At 57.3% G+C, this 19,687-nt stretch overlaps 2 protein-coding genes across 9 annotated transcripts; one reads left to right on the plus strand and one right to left on the minus strand.

The window, feature by feature from the left end:
- Positions 1 to 132: 132 nt before the first annotated feature.
- Positions 133 to 13,322, minus strand: LOC131585212 (thyroid adenoma-associated protein homolog). 8 transcript variants are annotated; one of them, XM_058851056.1, is made up of 31 exons: positions 13,191 to 13,322; positions 12,551 to 12,728; positions 12,287 to 12,373; positions 11,990 to 12,017; positions 11,523 to 11,671; positions 11,218 to 11,340; positions 10,878 to 10,998; positions 10,492 to 10,643; positions 9,929 to 10,013; positions 9,487 to 9,623; positions 9,000 to 9,197; positions 7,961 to 8,657; positions 7,721 to 7,873; positions 7,522 to 7,631; positions 7,229 to 7,389; positions 6,824 to 6,990; positions 6,425 to 6,610; positions 5,815 to 5,966; positions 5,315 to 5,461; positions 4,935 to 5,039; positions 4,515 to 4,715; positions 4,108 to 4,258; positions 3,764 to 3,998; positions 3,377 to 3,616; positions 3,031 to 3,256; positions 2,704 to 2,910; positions 2,275 to 2,513; positions 1,886 to 2,068; positions 1,168 to 1,434; positions 870 to 1,075; positions 133 to 759 (listed from the first exon to the last, which is right to left on the minus strand). In XM_058851056.1, the coding sequence occupies exons 1-31, from the start codon at positions 13,292 to 13,294 to the stop codon at positions 467 to 469; spliced, it is 5,688 nt and encodes a 1,895-aa protein (XP_058707039.1). In that variant the 5' UTR covers positions 13,295 to 13,322; the 3' UTR covers positions 133 to 466. The 8 variants fall into 8 exon arrangements, 7 of the variants coding, with proteins under 7 accessions (XP_058707039.1, XP_058707040.1, XP_058707038.1 ...); XM_058851057.1 differs by having other exon boundaries at positions 2,399 to 2,430; positions 10,492 to 10,646; XM_058851055.1 differs by having other exon boundaries at positions 10,492 to 10,646.
- A 3,684-nt stretch (positions 13,323 to 17,006) lies between these two features.
- On the plus strand, positions 17,007 to 19,675 carry GSC2 (goosecoid homeobox 2). The gene is made up of 3 exons (XM_058851075.1): positions 17,007 to 17,945; positions 18,714 to 18,958; positions 19,503 to 19,675. Exons 1-3 carry the CDS (start codon positions 17,633 to 17,635, stop codon positions 19,602 to 19,604), a joined length of 660 nt encoding a protein of 219 aa, XP_058707058.1. The 5' UTR covers positions 17,007 to 17,632; the 3' UTR covers positions 19,605 to 19,675.
- Positions 19,676 to 19,687: the final 12 nt, after the last annotated feature.

The following is a 19,687-nucleotide window of genomic DNA, read 5'->3' on the forward strand; positions in this document are numbered from 1 at the left end:
GGGCTGGATCTTGCTCCACTGCAATCAGTGGCTGTTGCCTGTTTGCTGCCCCAGGACACCTTTGGCTCCTGGAGCCTGCTCTCACACCACCCTCCTAGGCAGGAGAATTAAAAGGCTTCAACACTGGGAGTATTCTTGGCCTCTTTATTTGGGATAAAAGCCCAGGTTGGCCAAGGACCAAAGTGCTGGTTAAAAAAACAGGTGGTGGGAGTTGAGCATGAGAGGGTATGAGAGTTCTGGAGCACAAGTTCCCTCCTGCCAGCCAGAGTTTGAGGACAAGGAAGTCATGGCCAAGGCAATGCTGCACTGGAGTCCTCAGCTGGAGAGTTAGAAACTGGGAACAGAAGTGAGTGTGTCCCACACTGTGAGTGGGGTTCCCCTGAGTTATACCACCAAACCTGAAGGCCTGGCTGCTGGTCAGAGGGAGCATCCAGGAAACGGAGGAAGATGGCTGCAGGATTTCATGTCACACTGCTGCATGTCTGGAGCTGTCAGTCCCCCACAGTAGTCCCAGCTTTCCTGGTGCATTGTCCTGATTTGGCACAGGGGCCAGCCCGTGCTGCACCAGCAGCCCCTGTACCAGCTCCAGCTCCTGCTCCAGCTCCTGGGTGCCACAGCCCAGGCCTGGCATGGTGGTGGCACCTTCCCCCAGCACCTGTAGCACCTGTGCCACCAGCTGGGCCCTCACCAGCAGCACAGCCAGGGCTGTGTGGAGCTTGGCACAGCCCAGTGCTTTCATCCCCCAGCAGACAGCAGTCCCTGTGGAGAGAGCAGGTGAAGGAGCCGTGAGTGTGGCAGGGTTTCCCTGGGCAGAGCTGGCCTGGGGAACAAGGACACTGATTGTCCCAGGCACTCCACACTCGCCATACCTTGGCTCCAGCAGTGTTTGCAGTACTGGAGGTCCCTCAGCACACTGGGGCCTGTGCTTTCCAACCACTGCAGAGCCGAGGCATGGAGTGGGCTGCCAGTGGGAGCCTTCTCCAGGAGCTGCACCAGGACAGGGAGCAGCTGCCGTGCCAGGACAGCTGGCTCTGCAAAAACGTTGGGTTCATCCTCCTTGTACAGGCTGGCAGCTCTGGGGGGAAAGCCGAGGTGTGAGTGAAGATGCAGGCTGGCCCCATGGTACCCCACACTCCCTTACGCCATTCCACAGGTCCAGCAACTCACTTGTTGGCCTCTAGCTCCTCCACGACACTCCTGAGATCTAAAATGGGGAGGTGCTGAAGTAGTGAGTTGAAGGTCTCAGGGTGCTCCCCGAACTCTCTCAGAAGGAGCTCTAGCAGGCTCTGGAGCCCCACATTGTCCTGCACAAAGATGCAGCCATCTCGGAGCAGCTCCCCTGGGCTCTGCTGCAGGAGGCTGGCGAAACCCGAGGCCTCGTGCCGGACCTCCCGCTCCTCATCTTGCAGAAGGTGAATGGCCATGTTTATCAGCCTGAGGAAAGGGAAAAGAAGTGAAAGGAAGCATACTGCTCACCCCAAAGCATCCCAGCCTGCTTGGAGGGGAGGAAAGGGTGAGACCTCAGAAAAATGCTTCTCAGGGAATTTTCTCCTGGACTGTGAAAGACACAGCCACCACCCAAGAGCTTACAGCTTGGGAGGACAGGGGCTGTGCCAGAGATTGAGGGACCCAGCAATGCCATCTGCTGCTCATAAGGCACTGGCAGCTTGTATTAAACTGCCACCCACACATTGTTTTGTAGGCTGCGAGCTCAAGTGCCAGTGACTTTTGAATGAGTGGGGGTTTCTTCAATACCCTTGAGTTTTTGCAGGGAACACCTTTTGCAGAGTCCATTAACCTGGAGCAGGCTGGGGCTGTAGGGAGCAGTGCTGCTGGGAACTGGCTGCAAGCAGAGCCATCCGCAGAGATGGGCTCAGTGACCTACCGCAGAGCCACAGGGACGAGCGAGGGACAGGCAGCACGCAGGGATCTCCACACCACATCAGCCCCTGCCATCTGCAGGGAGCGGCCAGCCGCCAGCCGCAGCACCTCGGACCAAGTGGACTGGCTGCACTCCTCCAGCGCCGCACACCAGCGCTCCACCTGCGCGCCATCCTCGTCCCCAAACCTGCCGGAGGCCAGGGAAGGAGAGCAAATTCAAGCACACCTTTCTGCTCCAGTAGGGGACCAAAGGCCACCGGCTGCCCTGAGATCACAGGAGCCAGGTGCAATGCTGTGACTTATGGGAGAGAAGTCATGGCTCTGTTTCTAGTAAGGACTAAGGAAGAATCTGCTGGAAGAGTTGGGCAGCCCCCAGCAGCAGTGGGGACCTACTGGTGGGCGAGCAGCAGGCTGGCAGCACACAGCGCCTGGAAGAGGAGATCAGGCCCAGGACACTCAGCCTCCACCATGTGCAGCAGCATCTCCAGGCATGATGCTGAGGAGCCCTGGAGCTTACTGGAAGCTTCCTGGGACCATGCCGAAGGATCTCTGTAAAGATGCAGCAAAGCTTCAAGGTACAATCTCAGGAACTCTTTGTCCCTTCTCTCTTGCAGCACAGACCCCAAGCTCTCCTAGTTGACAATGGGAAAGAAGGGACATGGTTAGTGGTCCTAGTACTGCAGGACTGGGCAAGTGCTCTACACCCATGTACCCTCAGCCTGGGGAGCACCAAGCTTCTCAGCAATGGGATCTCAGGGGTCCCATCTGTGCGGTGCATTGGAGCCCCCTGCTTTACTTGGTGACTTTTGAGCCCCATCATACCAGCAATGTCAGCCCAAGAGCATTCTCCACTTCCTTGCACGTTCCTCCCTCCCCAGCAATCACCCAGCTCAGGATGGCAAGCTGGATGTCAGGGTTGGGCTGCTGGAGAAGTGAGCAGACAGCAGCAATCCGCTCGCTGTCCGCCAGCCGGGCTGCCTCGCTGCACATGAAGTGGGCCATGGTTTGGTGGAGGACGGCTGAGCCCACCTGCAGGAAAAAACAGGATTCCCCTTCCAGTGCTCAGCCTGGAGTGATGGGTCCCCCTGTCCCTGCCCAGGCTCACTGCCAGTCAGGCATGGCCATGATTTTCCTGGCAGGAAGCGGTACCTGTGGCTCAGCACAGCCTGACTCTCCCCCCTGGGCGAGGCTGCCCAGCTTGGTGCTGATGGTGTCATGGATGTACTGGGCAAAGCCAGGGCTGAAGGACGTGGGCAGGAGGGTGAGCACCTGGAGGAACGTGGCGCGGACGAGGGGGCAGCGCTGGGCAGGGCTGAGCAGCCAGCCCCGCGCCTCCAGCTGCAGAGCCACGGGGTGCAGCGCCTCGACTGACAGCCTGCGTGGAGACACAGCCTTACCATGGGGCACAGTGCTGAGATAGGCACCCTTCTGTGGCCAAAAGGCTGCGTTTGGAACAGAGTGACCCGAGCTGGAGAGACAGAATGGCAACACCCACCTCCCAGTGCCTGTGGCAGAGGCCAGCAGTGCCCGCATCTGCAGCAGGTGCCCGTGGACAGCGTTGTGTGAGCGGATCTGTCCGGGTGCTGCAGGCAGCTGCTGGGCCAGCTGCAGGAGCAGCCTGCAGCGCTGGGGAGGGGGGACAACGGGCACCAGAGCCTTGGCAGCCATCGCTCGTACGGCGTAGATGGGGCTCTCTGCCAACCCCAGCAGTGGCTCCAGGAAGGGAGCAGAGGGACTGTGGAGCAAAAAGGGCACCACGTGGTGACGTTCTGGCTGGAGTAAAATCTCAGAAGAGCCAGGGCCAGCCTCAGCACCATAGGAGCAGCCCTTTCCACTGCAGGAGCCCTTAGCTGAGGCACAGGCATCCCCACTGACCCCATACCTGCTGGGACTGTCAGCACCAGGCTGCAGCTGGGCCAAGAGGGTGAGGATGGCGTGGAGTGCAGGGTGCAGGAGGGGCCCCCCTGATGTGGGTGCTGTGGCCACCTTGAGCTCTCCGAGCAGCACAGCGCCCAGCTTTGGGTGCTGCCCAAGGAAGGCATGCAGGCTCAGCCCCTCTGATGGGCAGCCATCCCTGTGGCTCCACGGCTGTCCCAGCAGCCGGGTCGTGAGGGCACCTGCAGGGACAGAGAAGGTAGTGTAAGGTCCCATCCAACCCTGCCAAGCCCCTGCACTTCACCCCACACAGGCTCCAAACCCCGGGGGCTGTGGGATCTCTGTACTCACTGAAGAGCTGGATGGCTGCATTCCTCATGGCCCAGCAAGGTGAGCCCAGGCCCTGCAGTGCCAGGGCCATCATGGGGGTGGCATGGCACAGCACTGCCCCGCCCAGCCCTGCTCCACGGACCAGCGTCTGCAGCACGTGGAGGGCACACACCTGGGGAGAGCACACGGGGGTCAGTGGCACCATGTCAGGACAGGGCTCGTGCTACCATGTCAAGGGAAGAGGGTGGGAAAAGACAGGGGAGCCAAGAGGCCATCGGCTCCCAGGCTGCTGGGCTGGAGAGCATGACCAGGCTCTGGGTTTTTGCTCACTGAGTTCTCACAGTCTCACACTGGATACCTGGCACAGATCACCCTGTTCCCAAAGGGGCTCCAGCAGCCAGGAGCTCCTCCAGGTGCACCACACTCACCTGTGGGAGGTCAAGAGTCTGGTCCCAGTCCTGTGGCAGTGCTGTGGTGGCCAAGGTCAGCAGTGTCTGGATGCAGTGGGTCAGGAGTGGCCGTGCCTGCACTGGGGCCTCCCCACTGACAATGCAGAGGAAGAGCATGGGGAAGCCAGCAGCACGACGCGTGATCGAGCTGCTCCGGGGCCCACTCAGCGCTTCCAAGCCCTGACAGAGAAACAAAATCCACCTGAGATGTGCCTGGAAATTCTGTGCTTTGTCACTTGGAATCTGCAGCTGCCCTGCCAGGAGGGCACCAGCTGCACTAGCCCTGCACCAGTATCTCAGCTGCCAGAGGGTGCTTGCCTCAGGGAGTGGGGACACTGAGAAACAGCCCTGGTGCTCCCTGGGGTGCAAGGGAAACAAGGGGCACAATGAGTACTGTACCTGCTCCAGCACAGCCCGTGGGATGGCCTGCAGCTCCGGATCTGGGTAGTTCAGCAGAGCAGCACAGAATTTGGTGAAGCCCATGCTGCAGCCCTCCACTGCTCCCTGGGCAGAGCAGTGTCAGGCTCAGCACCCCTAACGCTGGACCCACCAGCCCTCCATGGCCCCAGAAAACTCATTGCAAAAGGGAAGATCAAGTGAGAAGACATGATGGTGTGGGGATGTGATAGGGCCTGGCACTGGGATCCCAGCCAGGGGACTTCCAGCCATCCCCACATCCTGCCCCAGAGCAGACCCTGCTCCACTGCACCCCTCCACCCCAGTATGCCAGGGCAGGGACAGGGCTGGGGGGATGGCTAAGGGCTCAGATACACTCTTACCCAGTGCCGGCACCGTAGTAGGATTTCCTGGAACACTCTGGTGGCCATCTGCAGGGTGGGGAGCGGCAGGAGGGGCCCCAATTCAGCAGCAGACAGTGCTGGGGATAGCAGCAGCTCAGCCAGGCCCCCCAGGAGCAGCCCAATCTCCTGGGAAGAAGAGGAAGGTCAGCCAGACTGGCAGAGAGGACAAGAAGCTGGGATGGGTGGCAGCAGGACCTCAAGTCAGGCAGCCTGGCTCTGCCACAGCAGGGGACTATCAGTGTCTGGGAAGGAGTGGGTTCTTTAAGGGCAGGCAGGGAGGGGGCAGCTTTTGGGGAGCCTGGTAGTTGCATCCTTTCTCGAAGGAGGTGAGGACATGTGTGAGAACACTGAAGTAAGGACAGAAATTCCCAGAAAGGATGAATGACCCAAGGGGAGGTGAAGCAGTAGCTGGGATGGGCTGGATGATGGGTGCCATGCTGGGCTGCCCCTCTCCCAGTGCCATGAGGAGGGTTCCCCACCTTCACTGACACCCAGCAGCATGTCAGGATCAGGTTGTGCTCCTCTGACAGCAGGACTGAGTCACCCTCCTCTTCCTCTCGCCCCCGGCCCTTCCCCAGCATGATGAGGGAGCCAATGGCATTCCCCATCTCTGCAAATGATGGGGCAGCAGCTGCAAAAGGAAAAGCCAGGTCTGAGCAGGGTGGTGTGGTGCAGTGGGAGGGGGATGCTGCTTTGGAGAACCTGCAGTCCCCTGTCAGAATGCAGACAAACGGCAATGGCTCCTGCCTTGCCTTGTGTCCCACTCAGGATTGCAGCTACATTTTGCCCACTGCTCTTTCCAAGCCATTGCTGTAAGGGCTCTGCCAGCCCCTCCTGATTCAACTGTTTTCATCTGGCAGGTGCCTCACTACTTCTGGAAGGCTTTTGCCTCTAGTGTTCCTGTTCTCCCATGGAGTTGCGTAGGGAACCCAAAGCCAGGCCTAGCTGCACCGCGGTCTCCTGCTAGAAGCACTGAGCACAAAGCAAGTGCATTCCCCTTGGGCTGGAGGACTGCTGGGCCAGGAATGACTGTGATGGAGCTGTCAGTGGTTCCCAGGGCTGGTTCTGCCCCCCTGGGGACACACTTACCTTGTTCATCAGCACCGGGGCCTTGCTGGCTCTGGAGAGCACCCAGGAGCAGGGAGGTAATGTCTCTCACTGTGGTCACGAGGCAGGTGAGGAGCTCCTGCCAGCTCTGCACCAACTCTGCTGCCTGCATGGAGACGGCCACCTCTGGCACCTGGAGCAGGCACCTGCGCAGGGCTGCGATGGCTCCTGCAGAACACACCACCTCTGCTCACTGTGGTGTCAGCACAGCCCCGGCTCTCCTGCCTGAGACCATGGCTGATGTGGCTCAGGGGCAGGGGAGTGAACAGGGCCCTGGGTAACACAGCAACAGGCTGTGGCCTGAGTCCTGCCATGATTCTGGCCCGCTCCAGTTCCCAGGCAGCTGCTGCAGGAACTGCTCCCTGCCCTGCCCTGCCGTACCGTGCATTGGTGTGGTGGCTGCTGCCCGCAGCAGGTCCTGGCATGCCACCTTGTACTGGGCTTGCAGCACGTGGAGAAGGTGCTGGGCGAAGCACAGCCCTCGGCTGGGCACTGTCAGGGCTGCCTCAGCCTGCAGGGACAGGCTCTTCATTGTGCCACTGTCTGACCTGGGGCAACAGGCAGATCCCTCTGTGAGCACCAGGGAACTTCCTGCCCATCTTGTGCTACACAGCTCCTTCCTCCCCTGGTGCAGACTCCTCAACCCTCCCCAGCTTCCCACTGCAAGGCTATTGCAAACCCCATCTCTGACCACAGACCGGTGAGGCAACACCAGTGCTGCCAACACACTCTTGGAGGGTCCTGTGCCACCGCAAGGAGAGGGAGGGGGATGCCAGGAGCTCATACTTCTGCAGGATGGTCTTCATCAGCACAGCTCCAGCTTCAGCCTCCTGCACTCGGGGGCTCCCCAGGGTGTCCTGGGCCAACTGGAAGAGGGCCAGGGCAATAGGCTCGGGGAATGTGGCAGGGAAGTAGCGGACAAGCAGCTCCGAGGCCAAGTCTCTGATCTGCCAGGACAGAGAAGACATGGGGAAAAGCAGGACACGGGAAAATGGGAAGCATGGTGGGCTTCCCTGCTGAGCCTGCTTGGGGCCAAAGCAGGCATCTTTATGACCTCCCCTTGGCTTTACAAAGCTCACCTCGTTAGTGCTGTCCTGCAGGCAGCTCAGCAGTGCCAACAAATTGGGCTGGGAGAAGAAGTCCCAGCAGCCGCTCTGCCTGGCATAGCTCAGCAGTGTGGCCATGGTCCCTGTGATGGGGACATGGGGCGGTGGGATGGGATTGGTTGAGTATCCCCATAGCTGTGGGTGATTCTCCAGGTAGCTTGCCTGTACTCACGTGGGGGCTGGCCTTTCTTCCTGTCAGGGCTCCAGGTGTCTGTGCAGGTCTCCAAAACAGCTGCCAGAAGGAGCAGAGCTGTCTTCTTCCTCTGGTAGTTGGAGCCTGGGCTGAGTGAGGCGATGCTGAGCTGCAGCAGCCATTCCACAAAGCCTGTGGGCAGACAGCAGGGCAGCAAGGGATGCTGAGCACACGAGAATCTCCCAGGGCTGTGGTGAAGGTGCTGAGTGGCCGCCTCACCTACTGCCTGGGTGAGCTGCTCAGCTCCCCCAGCCAGCCCGGAGCGTCGCGGTGCCTTCCCCCGCAGCTGGGCCAGCGAGCTGTCCCGCAGCCGGACCAGCGCCTTCCTCACCGCTGCCTGCAGCAGCTGCCGGAACGAGGAGGAGTCGCAGTTGAGGTTGAGGGGCAAAAACTCCTGCAGCAGCTGCATCTCGGTGCCTGAGAGGGGCTGGTTGGTGTTGGGGCTGCAGCAGAGCAGACCCAGCGCTGCCAGCCGGACGCCCTCCTCGTGGGTGCCCAGGCAGTGGGAGAGCCGCTCCAGCGCCTCATCCCCCAGCGGCAGGGCCCCTGCCACACTCTTCTGTGCCTTCAGCAGTGACACCCAAGCCCGGAGTGACATCGTGTCCTGGCCACCAAACTGGGCCGCCAGCAGCGCCTGGGTGGCCGGGAGCTGCCGCAGGGTCCAGGTAAGGAGGTGGTTGGCAGTGTTGCTCTGCAGGATGGGCAGGGGAGAGCAGAGGGCCTGGGAGAGCAGGGGAAGCCAGCGCTGTGCCCACTGCTCTGCCAGGGCCACCTCTGTGCCCTGCTGCCCACCCCGCCACTCACTGCACTGCTGCTGCACCAGGACCTTGTAGACCTCGGCAGCAGCGGGACACAGGTGGTTGGTGGAGAGGCAGCTCAGGAGATGCTGTGGCAGGTCTGGGTAGGCATCCAGCACCTGGGGGAAAGGCAGGAGACCCTCATCACCCTGTCTGAAAGCTGCATTTGGGGGAAAGACAGATGGGTACAGGCCACACTGCAGTCATTGCTAGCACTGAACATCTCTGGTACCTCAAAGCTGCTTTTGGTGGGCAAAGCTTCCCTTCCCACTGGCACTCCCCAGGGATGCACTGCTGAAGCACACTACACCAGGGATGCTAAAACAGCCCCTCTGGGTGGGAAGGCTCCCTACCCACACAGCTAAGCTGGGTAGAAGGTGACAGACAGTGCACAGAGGCTGTGCCACCACAGCAGCAGAGCCAGCTGACACCAAGGCTCTCCATACCCCTGCCTTCCCTACCTGCTGGCTGCCCATGTAGGGGACGATGGTACACAGGGGCACATATCTTGCTTTGATCTGCCATGGCATTGAGACCACCCTCTGCAGCATCTGTTGGTAGAGGGGTCTCTCCTGGTCCTGGAAGTGCTGGCACTCCAGGTGGTAGATCTCCAGGAGCAATCGGAAGGAGCTGTGGATGAACTCAGACACACCCTCCACCTATGCAAGAAGGACAGCAAACAGAGGGGTTAGGGTGAGCTCCCTCTTGTGTCTTGCTGTCCCGTGGCAGGTGAAGCACGAGGGCCCTTTAGAGCCTGTGTGTGACAAATGCCACAACCTCAGCAGTGTGACTGCCCCTGCCCTGGTAGCTACAGGCAAGGGAGTGTGTTTGACTGATGGAGCTGAAGCAGGCAGGGATGTGTTATGGGCTGGGGACAGCAGCTGAGCCAGGTGAAGGAAGAGCTGTTCCTGGCTGCCACACTACAGCCCTTTGGCACCGTGTCCTTACCGGGGTCTCTGCGTTGTTCCACAGCAGCTGGCTGACCTCCTGGAGGAGCTTGGTGTCCTGGGCCAGGATGTGGGTCCCTGTCAGGTGCCAGAGAGCAGCCAGGCCCTCCCGCAGGCGCTGCAGCCACAGTGCACAGGCTGCCAAAACAGAGAGCTCTGCTGCAGCCTTCACCCCAGACTCACCTGCACCAGATCCAGCACAGACTGTGGGCTTAAAAGACTCTCTGTGCAGGGGCAGCAGTTCCCCCTTTAGGTACACAAGACCCCAGGAGGGTAAGTGTCCATTGGGCTGGAAGAGAAATTAATAACAGTTTCCAAAACAGCTACCAAGAGCCAGAAAAGTGTCTTCCCTGGGAGAAGATGAAGCACACAGGGACTCCGTGCATCACAAGCACAGTGAACCTTTCAAACCTCCCCACCATGGCAGCGTCACCAAATCCTACCTTGGAAGCAGTAGTAGTGGCAGTCCTTCTGCTCCCTGATCAGGGCACACACAGCAGGAAAGACCATGTCCAGCAGCAGGCAGGCCTGCAGGGGCACAGTGGCTCAGGGAGTGGGCAGGCAAAGGATTTCCAGGGAGAAAACTCTGCTGTGAGACAGGCAAGGAGAATGCTGCCTGGTTCTCCTGCTCTTACAAAGCTCACCACTGCTCCCTGCCTGGAAGTCCTCAGCTTGTGAGGACTTGGGACAGGCTAGAGATGGGCAGAGCTGAGGCTGTGCTCTGCAGGTTCATGCCATGGGAACACAGGGTGAATATTGCTTTGCTTGTGTAGGGGCTTTTGGCACCACTTTGTTTCCCAGCCCCCCCACAAAGCGAAATCCCTGCTTGGATGTCTTTGGAAAAAGCAGGCTCCTTGGCTAACTGGCTGTGCTCAGCAGGATTCATGGAGCTGCAGAGGGGTGCAGCCTGGCTTCATCCCCCATGGATCCGCAGGCACCACAGGCAACTGCCAGTTCTCTCCAAGGGCTCCCTCAAGCCCTGTCCACTGGGTTTGAGCTCTCCTACCTTGTGGGGGAAGCCCTCCAGTTGGCAGCTGAGGATGTCCATCTTGCAGCACGTCAGCAAACCTCTGGTGAGCACCAGCTTCTCCAGCCCATCTGGTTCCAGGACAGGGGGCACTTCCACCACCAGCTCCCCAAACTTCAGCTCCCCAGTGCCTGCTGGAAAATGGCTGCACTGGATGGAAGGAAGATGGCAAACCCCAATGCTACTCTGAGAGCAACTGCCACGGCTCATTCCAGAGCATCCATGGGAGGTAGCCAGACAGCTGGAGCTCCCAGACCCCGAGAGACAGGCACAGCAGCAGAGTCCAGCTTGGCACCAGCCTCTGTCCCCTCACACCCAAAGACCCTTTGCCAGAGGCCGTCCCCAGCTCAGGATGGAGCACGCACCTTGGCTGGGGAGCTGGAACAGGGTCAGCACAGCACTGGCCCCATACTGGGGCTGGGGAGCCGTGTTCACCAACATGCTCAGGGCTGTGCCTGCCAGCAGCCTCGTGTCCTTGTTCAGGGCCTGGACTCATAGGGAGGCAAAGGCACAACTCAAGACACCATTTAAACCCCAACCACATTTAACTGCCCCTGCAAGCAGCTACGTGGGGTCTCACAGACATGCCACACACTGGGCTGTCTCTGCAGGCTTGCCTTGGGGAATGGGGAAAGCACCCAGGAAGGACAGCGTTGCTCTGCTCCTTGGGACAGGCAGCTCCATCCTTCCCAGGGCTGTACGCACCTTCCCCCAAACCACCTCCAGCAGCAGTCCCAAGAGGCTCTGCAGGGTCTCACTCTTTCCTGTTGTGCTCCACACCAGGGGGGCCACGTCCTTTGGCAGTGCCTGGAAGACCTGGAGGCAGGCCTGGAGGAGCAGGAGGTGCCACAGGGATAATCAGTATTCCTTACCTCTGGAAACGCAGCAATCCCTCAGGAATGGCCGTTCAAAGCAGCTCGATGAGTTACATCCCTCTGGACATTGCTGCTGCTGCCCCGTCAGTCCTTGCAGGTACTGATCTTTCCCCTGCTCCCCAGTCTGGCTCCTACCTTGATGACCAGGTAGCCCCACGTGCTGCCAGGTGTGGGCTGGCCCTGCAGCACCCAGTGCAGGGTGGTGGCCAGGCACTGCAGCAGCGAGGCCAGGTTCTGCCGCCAGTGCTGCCGGCCCAGGCTGCTCTCCTCCAAGAACATGGACACTGCGGGCAAGGGGACAGCATCAGCCCCTGGCCCTCCTGCAGCCAGCCCTGCTCCCAGTTCAGCCAAGGGCTGCGCTGTTGGTAAATGAGGTAAGAACAGGGCTGGGATGCAGGGGATGCTTTGGCTTGTCTGGTTTCCAGCTGTGGGTGGGCAGAGCTGGATGCTGCTGGGATCTCTGTAGTGATCACATGCATCTGGCTGATCCCCGCTCCCATCCCATGAGCACAGAGGACCCAGTTTGGGTTGGCAGGAAGTGTTCTGTGCACTGGTGGTGTGAGCTGGGACAAAACCCCGGAAGGTAAGGAACAACAACTCACCTGACTGAAGGTCTCCAGGAGAGAGCACCTGTAAGGACAGAAGGATAGTTTATCCTGTGTAACAAAATGCTGGGGCTCGGTGCCTTGGGCAGGAGGATTCTGATAGTGCCAGAAGTTGCCCCAGGGATGAGCAAAGGGCTGGTGTGATAGGCAGACACATGTTGCCAGCTGCAAGCAAGAGCAAGTCCCCAGAATAATGGGAAGTGAAGGACTGGAGGCAGCCCAAAACAGGAGGTCCCTGTGGCACATGGTCTCCAGCCAAGTCCTCGTGAAAGCCAGTGCCACTGCTTCTCTCACCTCTCCCTGCAGTGCCAGGCCAGCCAGCAGCGTGTTCACCTCCTGGGCCAACAGGCCTTCCTTCCCCACTGCCAGTTGGGTCACCATCTGCCAAGAGATACCCCAAGTCAGTTGCTCTGTCCAGAGCCTTGGGAGACACCAGCTACCAAGAGCTATCGGGGGAGCCTGTGGCACCTCTGAGCCCCTTTGCTGGTAAGGATGCCAGAAAACTCCAGAGCTGTGCCAGGACTGGGCAAAGCCAGCCCAGCTGATTGCCTTACAGACCTGTTCCAGTTTCTGGAAGGAGCTGGAGCTGCTGGTTGCCTCCATCTGGAAAGCCAGGACACAGCGGAGCAGGGGCCGTGCCTCTGCCTCACCCAGTGCCTGCAGACCCTCGCTCAGCACCCGTGTCAGCTGGAGAGCCTCCTCCAGGTGCTTCTCTCTACATCTCTTGGCAGTACTCCTGGAACAGGACAAGGACAGGGGTGAGGATACCCTGGCTCGGTGAAGTTTTTAGTGGGGGAATACCCCGACTCAGTGGGGTCTGGGATTGGGATGCCCCAGTCTGAGATGCTCCTCTCTCCCAGCTGCACCGAGCATTGCACTGGAGCGAGGACGGAGGGACGGCGGCGGCGGTGGGAGCGGAGCTACACGAAATCCTCAAAGCTCAGCGCATGCAAGCCCTTGCTGGGGCAGAACGGCTCGAAAATCCTAAAACCTGGGGGCCTGATGTTGCTGAGTGAGCTGGAAGGGCACCTGAGCGTGGCACGAACCCCTTGCTGGGCATCGATCCTCTCTCGTTCCCTCCCTTCCTCCCTCCCGACCCGCGCCCGGGAGAGGCACGGGCGCTCCACACCGAGGGTTTCCCAACGCACCCGCCACCGGGGAGATACCGGGAGCTCCTCTCTGGGGCCCGCCCTCTTACCCCGCGAAGTGCCGCAGGCAGCGCAGGCAGGAGAGCACTGTGGGGGCGAGGTCCCGTGTGCCGTAGAAGGCGGCGCAGGCCCTCGCCTCCCGTTCGGCGCCCATGGCGGCAGCACCACAGAGCTGGGCCCGCTGCGCCCCGCAGCGCCCCCTGGCGGCGCCCCGGCCCAGCACCGCCCACAGCGGCGCCGCCCGGGAGCGCTGGGCGGGATCGCGACTGCAGGCCTGCCTCCCTCCCTCCCTTCATCCCGGCCGGGACTGCGGCCCTCCCTCCCTCCCTTCATCCCGCCGGGAACGGGGGTCTTCATCCCGGCCGGGACTGCGGCCCTCCCTCCCTTCATCCCGCCGGGACTGCGGCCCTCCCTCCCTCCCTTCATCCCGCCGGGAACCGGGGCCTCCCTCCCTTCATCCCGCCGGGAACGGGGGTCTTCATCCCGGCCGGGACTGCGGGCCTCCCTCCCTTCATCCCGGCCGGGACTGCGGCCCTCCCTCCCTTCATCCCGCCGGGAACGGGGGCCTTCATCCCGGCCGGGACTGCGGGCCTCCCTCCCTTCATCCCGGCCGGGACTGCGGGCCTCCCTCCCTTCATCCCGCCGGGAACCGGGGCCTTCTTTCACCCCGGCCAGGGACCCGTGCTGGCTGTAAGGCAGGGATTAAAAAGCATCATCATCCCAAACTGTTTCCGTAGTCGAGGAAAAGCGAGGTAACCCAGAACTTCTGAAAACCGGATGCTGCCTGCCGAGCACAGAGGGATTTGTACAGCATGAGGCGGTGTAAGATCTCCGAAATGCCAGCTGGAATGCTTCAGGGTGAAGCAGTTGTCAGGTTGCATGGTGGTTCATTGTGGAAGAGGAGGTTTGGTACCCCACAGTCCTCCTGCTACACCACGAACACCATCTCTGATAGTGTTCAATAGTCAGCACCACTATTGGTAGCATCATTACTAGTTGTATCACCAATAACGCTACGACCCGTTCCATTCTTCCTATGGAATGAATTGGCTTTTGGGGAGAGAGACAGATTTAGTGTAATTATCGTCAAATCAAAATGAGTTTATCACAGTTCTTATTGTTAGTTGGCACAGTGTTGAACAATTTTAATAGGCACAATTTTAAGATCATCTTTAAAGGTCCCTTTCAATCCAAACCATTCAATGATTTTACAGTTTCTGGTTTTTTTATTAAACATAGTTTTAACACCTGCCTAGCACATCCCACTGAATTTCAGCCACACAGAAAATGCTTCTTGGTTTTGATCTTGAAGGATTGTTTTTAGCCTGGATTGTTTCTCACTGTGGCTCTGGAGCAAAAGTGATGGGCATCCACTGCTTGGATGAGTCATGGCATGGGAAGCCCAGGAAAACACAGCTGGAATGCACCAGTGGCTGCACTGCGTGGCCAGGAGGATGCTGAGATATGGATCCCAGGCTGAGCACTTCCCTTGGGGATGGAAATCCCCCAGACTGTAGTTTTTGGCAACATTTGTCAGCAGCCTCCATCTTTGTTCTGCTTTAGAAATCAGCCTGGAAGCCCAAATGCAGCCAGGGTCCAGGTTTGTCCTGACTGCTGTCAATATCAATGAGTGAAAGAGCCCAGGATTTGTTCCATGTAAGGCAGAGGAGTACAGGAGGATGTGTACATCCCTCAGATCTGATCCTCCATCACAGCCACCCCACACAGGTGATAGGGAGTGGGGAGAAGCACTGCCAAACGAGAGCTCCCACAGGTGCCAGCACACAGGCAGGGGCAAGGCAGAGGAGGCTGCTGCCATGCTGTCAGTGTTCGTGTTCCCATCACCTTGTGCTGCCTGCAGAAGGGAGGGGCAGAGGAGGGAAAGGGGGATTTTTTTCTTGTTTCACCATAGGAAGGATTTTCAAACCCTATAAATTCACTTTTGACAAGTGAACAGCTAAAGCAGATTAACCTTTTTGCTAATCTTCTATAATGGCTTTGGAATCTCCTTAACCAATAAGAAAATGATAAGAGCCTGTTTCTTTTCTTTTTATCTATATCTATATTGTCCTCTCTTGTCTGCATGTTTTTTCTTTCTTGTTTTATTTTCCTTTCCTTTTCTAATATGAAATAGCTCAGTGATCCTATCTCTCAGAGGCTCAGTAAACAGAACATCAGAAATCCCTTTCCTTTATTCCTCTCTGGTAACAGGGTGCAGAGAAGTGTCTGCCGATTGGGATTTGATTACCAGCAGCTATCAAAAGTCTCTTTGTACAATCTGGGTCCTAAATCCCATAATTCTTTGATAAAAGAAGTATTACCAGTCCATTTTCTGTAGTGAAAGGTATGGGAGGAATGAAAGAAAGCAATCAGCAGAGATCCTAATAGGCTAAGTGCATGTGTGGTGGGAAGGCAGGGCTGGGACAGGATGCCCAGGGAAGGGTGTCCTTTGTTGAGGATGGGGAAGGAGAATTAATCCGCTTCAGGCAAATGAACAGAACTCAGATCCTGCACCTGCCCATGGCACGTCCCAGCTCACCAGCCCTATGGTCCCTCTGGACCAGCACAGTTTTGGGGAGCAGAACCTGGCCCCACATCCACCATTGTGTCAGTGTTTGGGTTCATGTATAAAAGTTGGGAGCAGTTTTCAATGATCTCTGGAATTAAGGCATCCCCAGTGCCTCTCTGGAGCACTGACACCTTGGCAGGGCAGCAGTGAACATGTCCAGACTGTGCAGCTAAGAGGTGTCTTCGTCTCAAAAGGTAAAGGTTCACAGAGCTCAGTTATAAACCATGTTACAACACTGGAACAGCTGAAGGAGAGGCAGATAAAGGGATGGAAGGAAAAACAGCAGTTTGGGTTTAAGTGAGTCACAAGTAGAATGGCTATGGGGCATCTCTTCCCAGCACTGAGGGACCCGCAGGTGAGGAAAGGCAGGCAGTGAGCAGGGACAAGGAGGGAAGAAGAAGGCTGAGAGAGGGCTCTCCTGGGGGCTGGCTGTGAGTTTTACAGAATGCTGGAGGCATTGCTGGGCTGTCCAGCACGTGGATCTTTGGTGTGCAGTGGTTTCACAGCACCCACCTGTGTGTCTCCGTGGTGTACTGTGAGTGGGACTGGAATCTTCACTCCCCTGCAAGGAAACTCCAGGTGTGAGAGTGTTCCCTACATCAGCTCCTGAGACCTTGCTACTCACCTTGGCTTAAACTGCACTGAGGGCAAGAGAACTTGAGTTTAAACTTTGCTAAGTAACCTGATCTCAACCACACCTTCTCTATTTTATTCCCAGCTACTAATGTCAATTAAAAACACAGGATCCGAGATGTTCTCTCTCCTCCTGTGGATAACAGCTGCCAGGCCTTGCTGTTTGCCCTTGGCAGGGGCAGAGCCAGGCTTTTCTTCCTGTCCTGAATCTTGGCCATGGCCTCTCCCCTGTTTCTCCAGCTGGGAAGGAGTTGAGAATTGGGAAAGCCTGGCTGTGGCACTGAGTCCACACTCCTGCCTGGATGGCTGCGGGACCTCACTGAGAGCACATAGAGGCAGCAGCAGCAACAATCCTCCCCTTCCCTTCCCCACATGGCTCAGCTGCATGGGAGGTGGTTACATGCCACTAAGCTGTGGTGTAGAGCTCCTGCAAGCAGCCAGTAATCTAATTTATTAAGGGCTTTGAATCCTTACAAAGAGTATGTTGGATACATGCAAAGCATCTGCATTATTACAGTGATTAGGATAGCAGAGATGGGGGAAAGGGGAAGGAGGGAAAATACAATTTCTCTGCTTTCAGCAGAAAATAAATCAACTTTTACAGAGAATTCTGGCAAAGGCTGGGCTGTCATTAAAAATGACCTTTTATTAAGCTGAACTCTCTTCTCTTATATTGTATGATATGACAGCTTTCTTTTGATGGGAAATCTTTCATTTGGCCAGAGAAAGGGATAATTTGCTTCTTTTAAGGAGTTAATCCTCTGGTCCATTTCCGGGCTGGGAACAGCTATCCTCCCCCTTCCTTGGATAGGAGGCTGCAGCACAATGGAGATCATAACCACCTCAAATCTACACCCAAGATGGAGAAATCAGATTTCCTTCTCCAGTCATTTTTGTGGGATTAGCTAAATCTTAGATCCACACTAACCCTTCACAAAGCTGCCAAGATTAGTTAGAATTTATTTTATTTGCAGGGGGTTTACGGTTTTCTTTCCAAAGGAATTATATCTTTCTCTATATATATATTTAGAGTGGCTTCAGTAATAAAGCAGCTAGGTCAGAGGGACGAAAAGAGTGTGTGTGTATAAAATAAAAACTCAGCTGTGAGAATGACAGTCACTTGAAATGCCAAGACAAAGCAGTGGTTCTGCATGGCTTTGCCAGTCCATTTTAAAAGCCACATAAGCTGTCCTTTCTCTAGCAAAACCCTGCTAGGGAGCCAGTGCACGGAGAGCAAAGCCCCTCAGCTGGGCTGCCTGTTTCCCCAGCTGCTGCTGCTGCTGGCACAGGATGTCTTCAGAGCCAGTGTCAGGTGCTGACCCCAGCAGGAGAGGCCTGAAGAAGCCACGTCCGTTCAGCATCGAGGACATCCTCTCCAGCCCTGCGAAGAAGAACCCCCAGGTCTTGGTGCCACTGTACCTACAGAACATGTTGGACTACACACCCAAGCAGCTGTGTGAGCTGGAGACCATCCCAGCCAGCTCCCTGCAGGAGGAGGAGGAGGAGGAGGAAGAGGAGGAAGAGCTGGAAGGGGCAGGCTGCAACTGCTGCTGCTGCTCTCACACGAGCGCCCGTTCCCTGCAGGACCTGCCGGGCTGGCTGGGTGAGTGTTGGGCTGGGTGAGTGTTTGGGTTTGATTTAGGTGTGGGGCTTGCAGAGGGGCTGGTGCAAGTGCTGTGGGCAGGGGAAAACCTGGGTGTTAAGTGACAATATGGCATCTGGCCATGGTAGTCTTGGGCCTCAGGCCCAAGCTGTTCTCAGCAGGGGCCCTAGAGTAGGCACTTTCATCTGCAATGTACTGGGTTTGAAAAGCAGAGGGTGCAATTACCAGATATTACTGGTTTAGTGTGAAACTCTTGAGAGAATGATGCTTCTAGGGGTGCAAGCTCTCTGTGGAGTGCACACTGCCCATGTGCAGAGCTGTGCCTGTGCTTCCTGACAACACCAGCCGTGGAGAACCTCATTTAACTTTTAAGGAAAAGAGTTTTGGCTACTATAGCAAAATTACTGTGGGAAAAAGATGTAGCAAACCCTTAAAAATGCAGTTCAAGAGCATCCTGAAAGTTCAGAATTCTCTTGTATCAGGACTGAAACCAGATCTTTGCTGGGCTGTGAGTTTGCAGTTATTTTCTGGAGCAACTGGTAAGTGAAAGAAGTGCTCACCACCTGCATCCTTGTCCCGGAGTCATGCCCCAAACTCTTCTCCTACTTGCATAGTGACCACTCAGCTTGCTACCCACTCCAGGTGACTGGCTGCCTCCTTCCAAACTGTAGCAGGGATGCAACTCATGCCTGAGCTACTCATGCCTGAGCATGACGAGTATTTCAGCCCCACACCTCTAACACTGCTGCTGTCCTTGTCCCCTTGCAGATGCCCGGTTCCCCTGGCCCATGCAGCTCTTCCACCCGGCAGTCAGGGTCTGTAAGAGTTCCCAGAAGTCAAGCGAGCTGCAGACCTTCCAGCAGATGCAGCGCCGCACACGCCGGCACCGCACCATATTCACCGAGGAGCAGCTGCAGGCCCTGGAGACGCTTTTCCACCAGAACCAGTACCCGGACGTCGTCACCCGCGAGCACCTGGCAAACCGCATTCACCTGAAGGAGGAGAGGGTAGAGGTGAGATTCTGCCACTTGGTGAGGGGCTGCTGGCTGCAGTCCCCCAGGAACACAGACTGGGGCATTGTGCTGTCTTTTTTGGGGGGCCTGCAGATCCACGGTCTCATTTTAAAATCCATCCTTGTGCATTTGACAAAAGAGAGTTTAAGTCTGGCAAGCAGTGGAAGAATACAAACCATTTCAGCTGGGCTAATTTGTACTGGCATCCAGTCCCACAGACTCACACGATCCCTCCCTCCCAGAATCACCTGTCACACACAGACATGGCCAGCTCTGCTGCTCATCCCCTGCTCCCAAGTGTGTATTCCTTACCTGAGTGATCTGTGTGACTTCTGAATTTGTCATTGGGGGATTTCCAACTCCCTTGTGCCCTTCTCATGTATCTGAGCAAGACTGCAGTGGAGGGGCTGATTACATTTTGTATCACGCCTTCATATTACAGTATCTCACTGCCCACATAGTATAGCCCAGGAGGGTCACTGCCAGTCCCCCTCCCAGTAACATGTGACATGCAAAAGTCCTTTTCTTGTTTTGCACTTTCTAGGTTTGGTTTAAAAATCGTCGGGCGAAGTGGCGGCATCAGAAGAGGGTGACTGCTTCAGCACTGCTCCTCCAGGCCAAGCAGCCCCCCAAGGAGAGCTGTTAGTGCTCACAGGCTGCAGAGGAACACCAGCAGCACCCACTGCCCACAGCTGACAGGCTCAGGGGGGTAACCTGAGGGGGCTAATG

Source organism: Poecile atricapillus, chromosome 16, assembly GCF_030490865.1.
Source record: "Poecile atricapillus isolate bPoeAtr1 chromosome 16, bPoeAtr1.hap1, whole genome shotgun sequence".
Lineage (NCBI taxonomy): Eukaryota > Metazoa > Chordata > Aves > Passeriformes > Paridae > Poecile > Poecile atricapillus.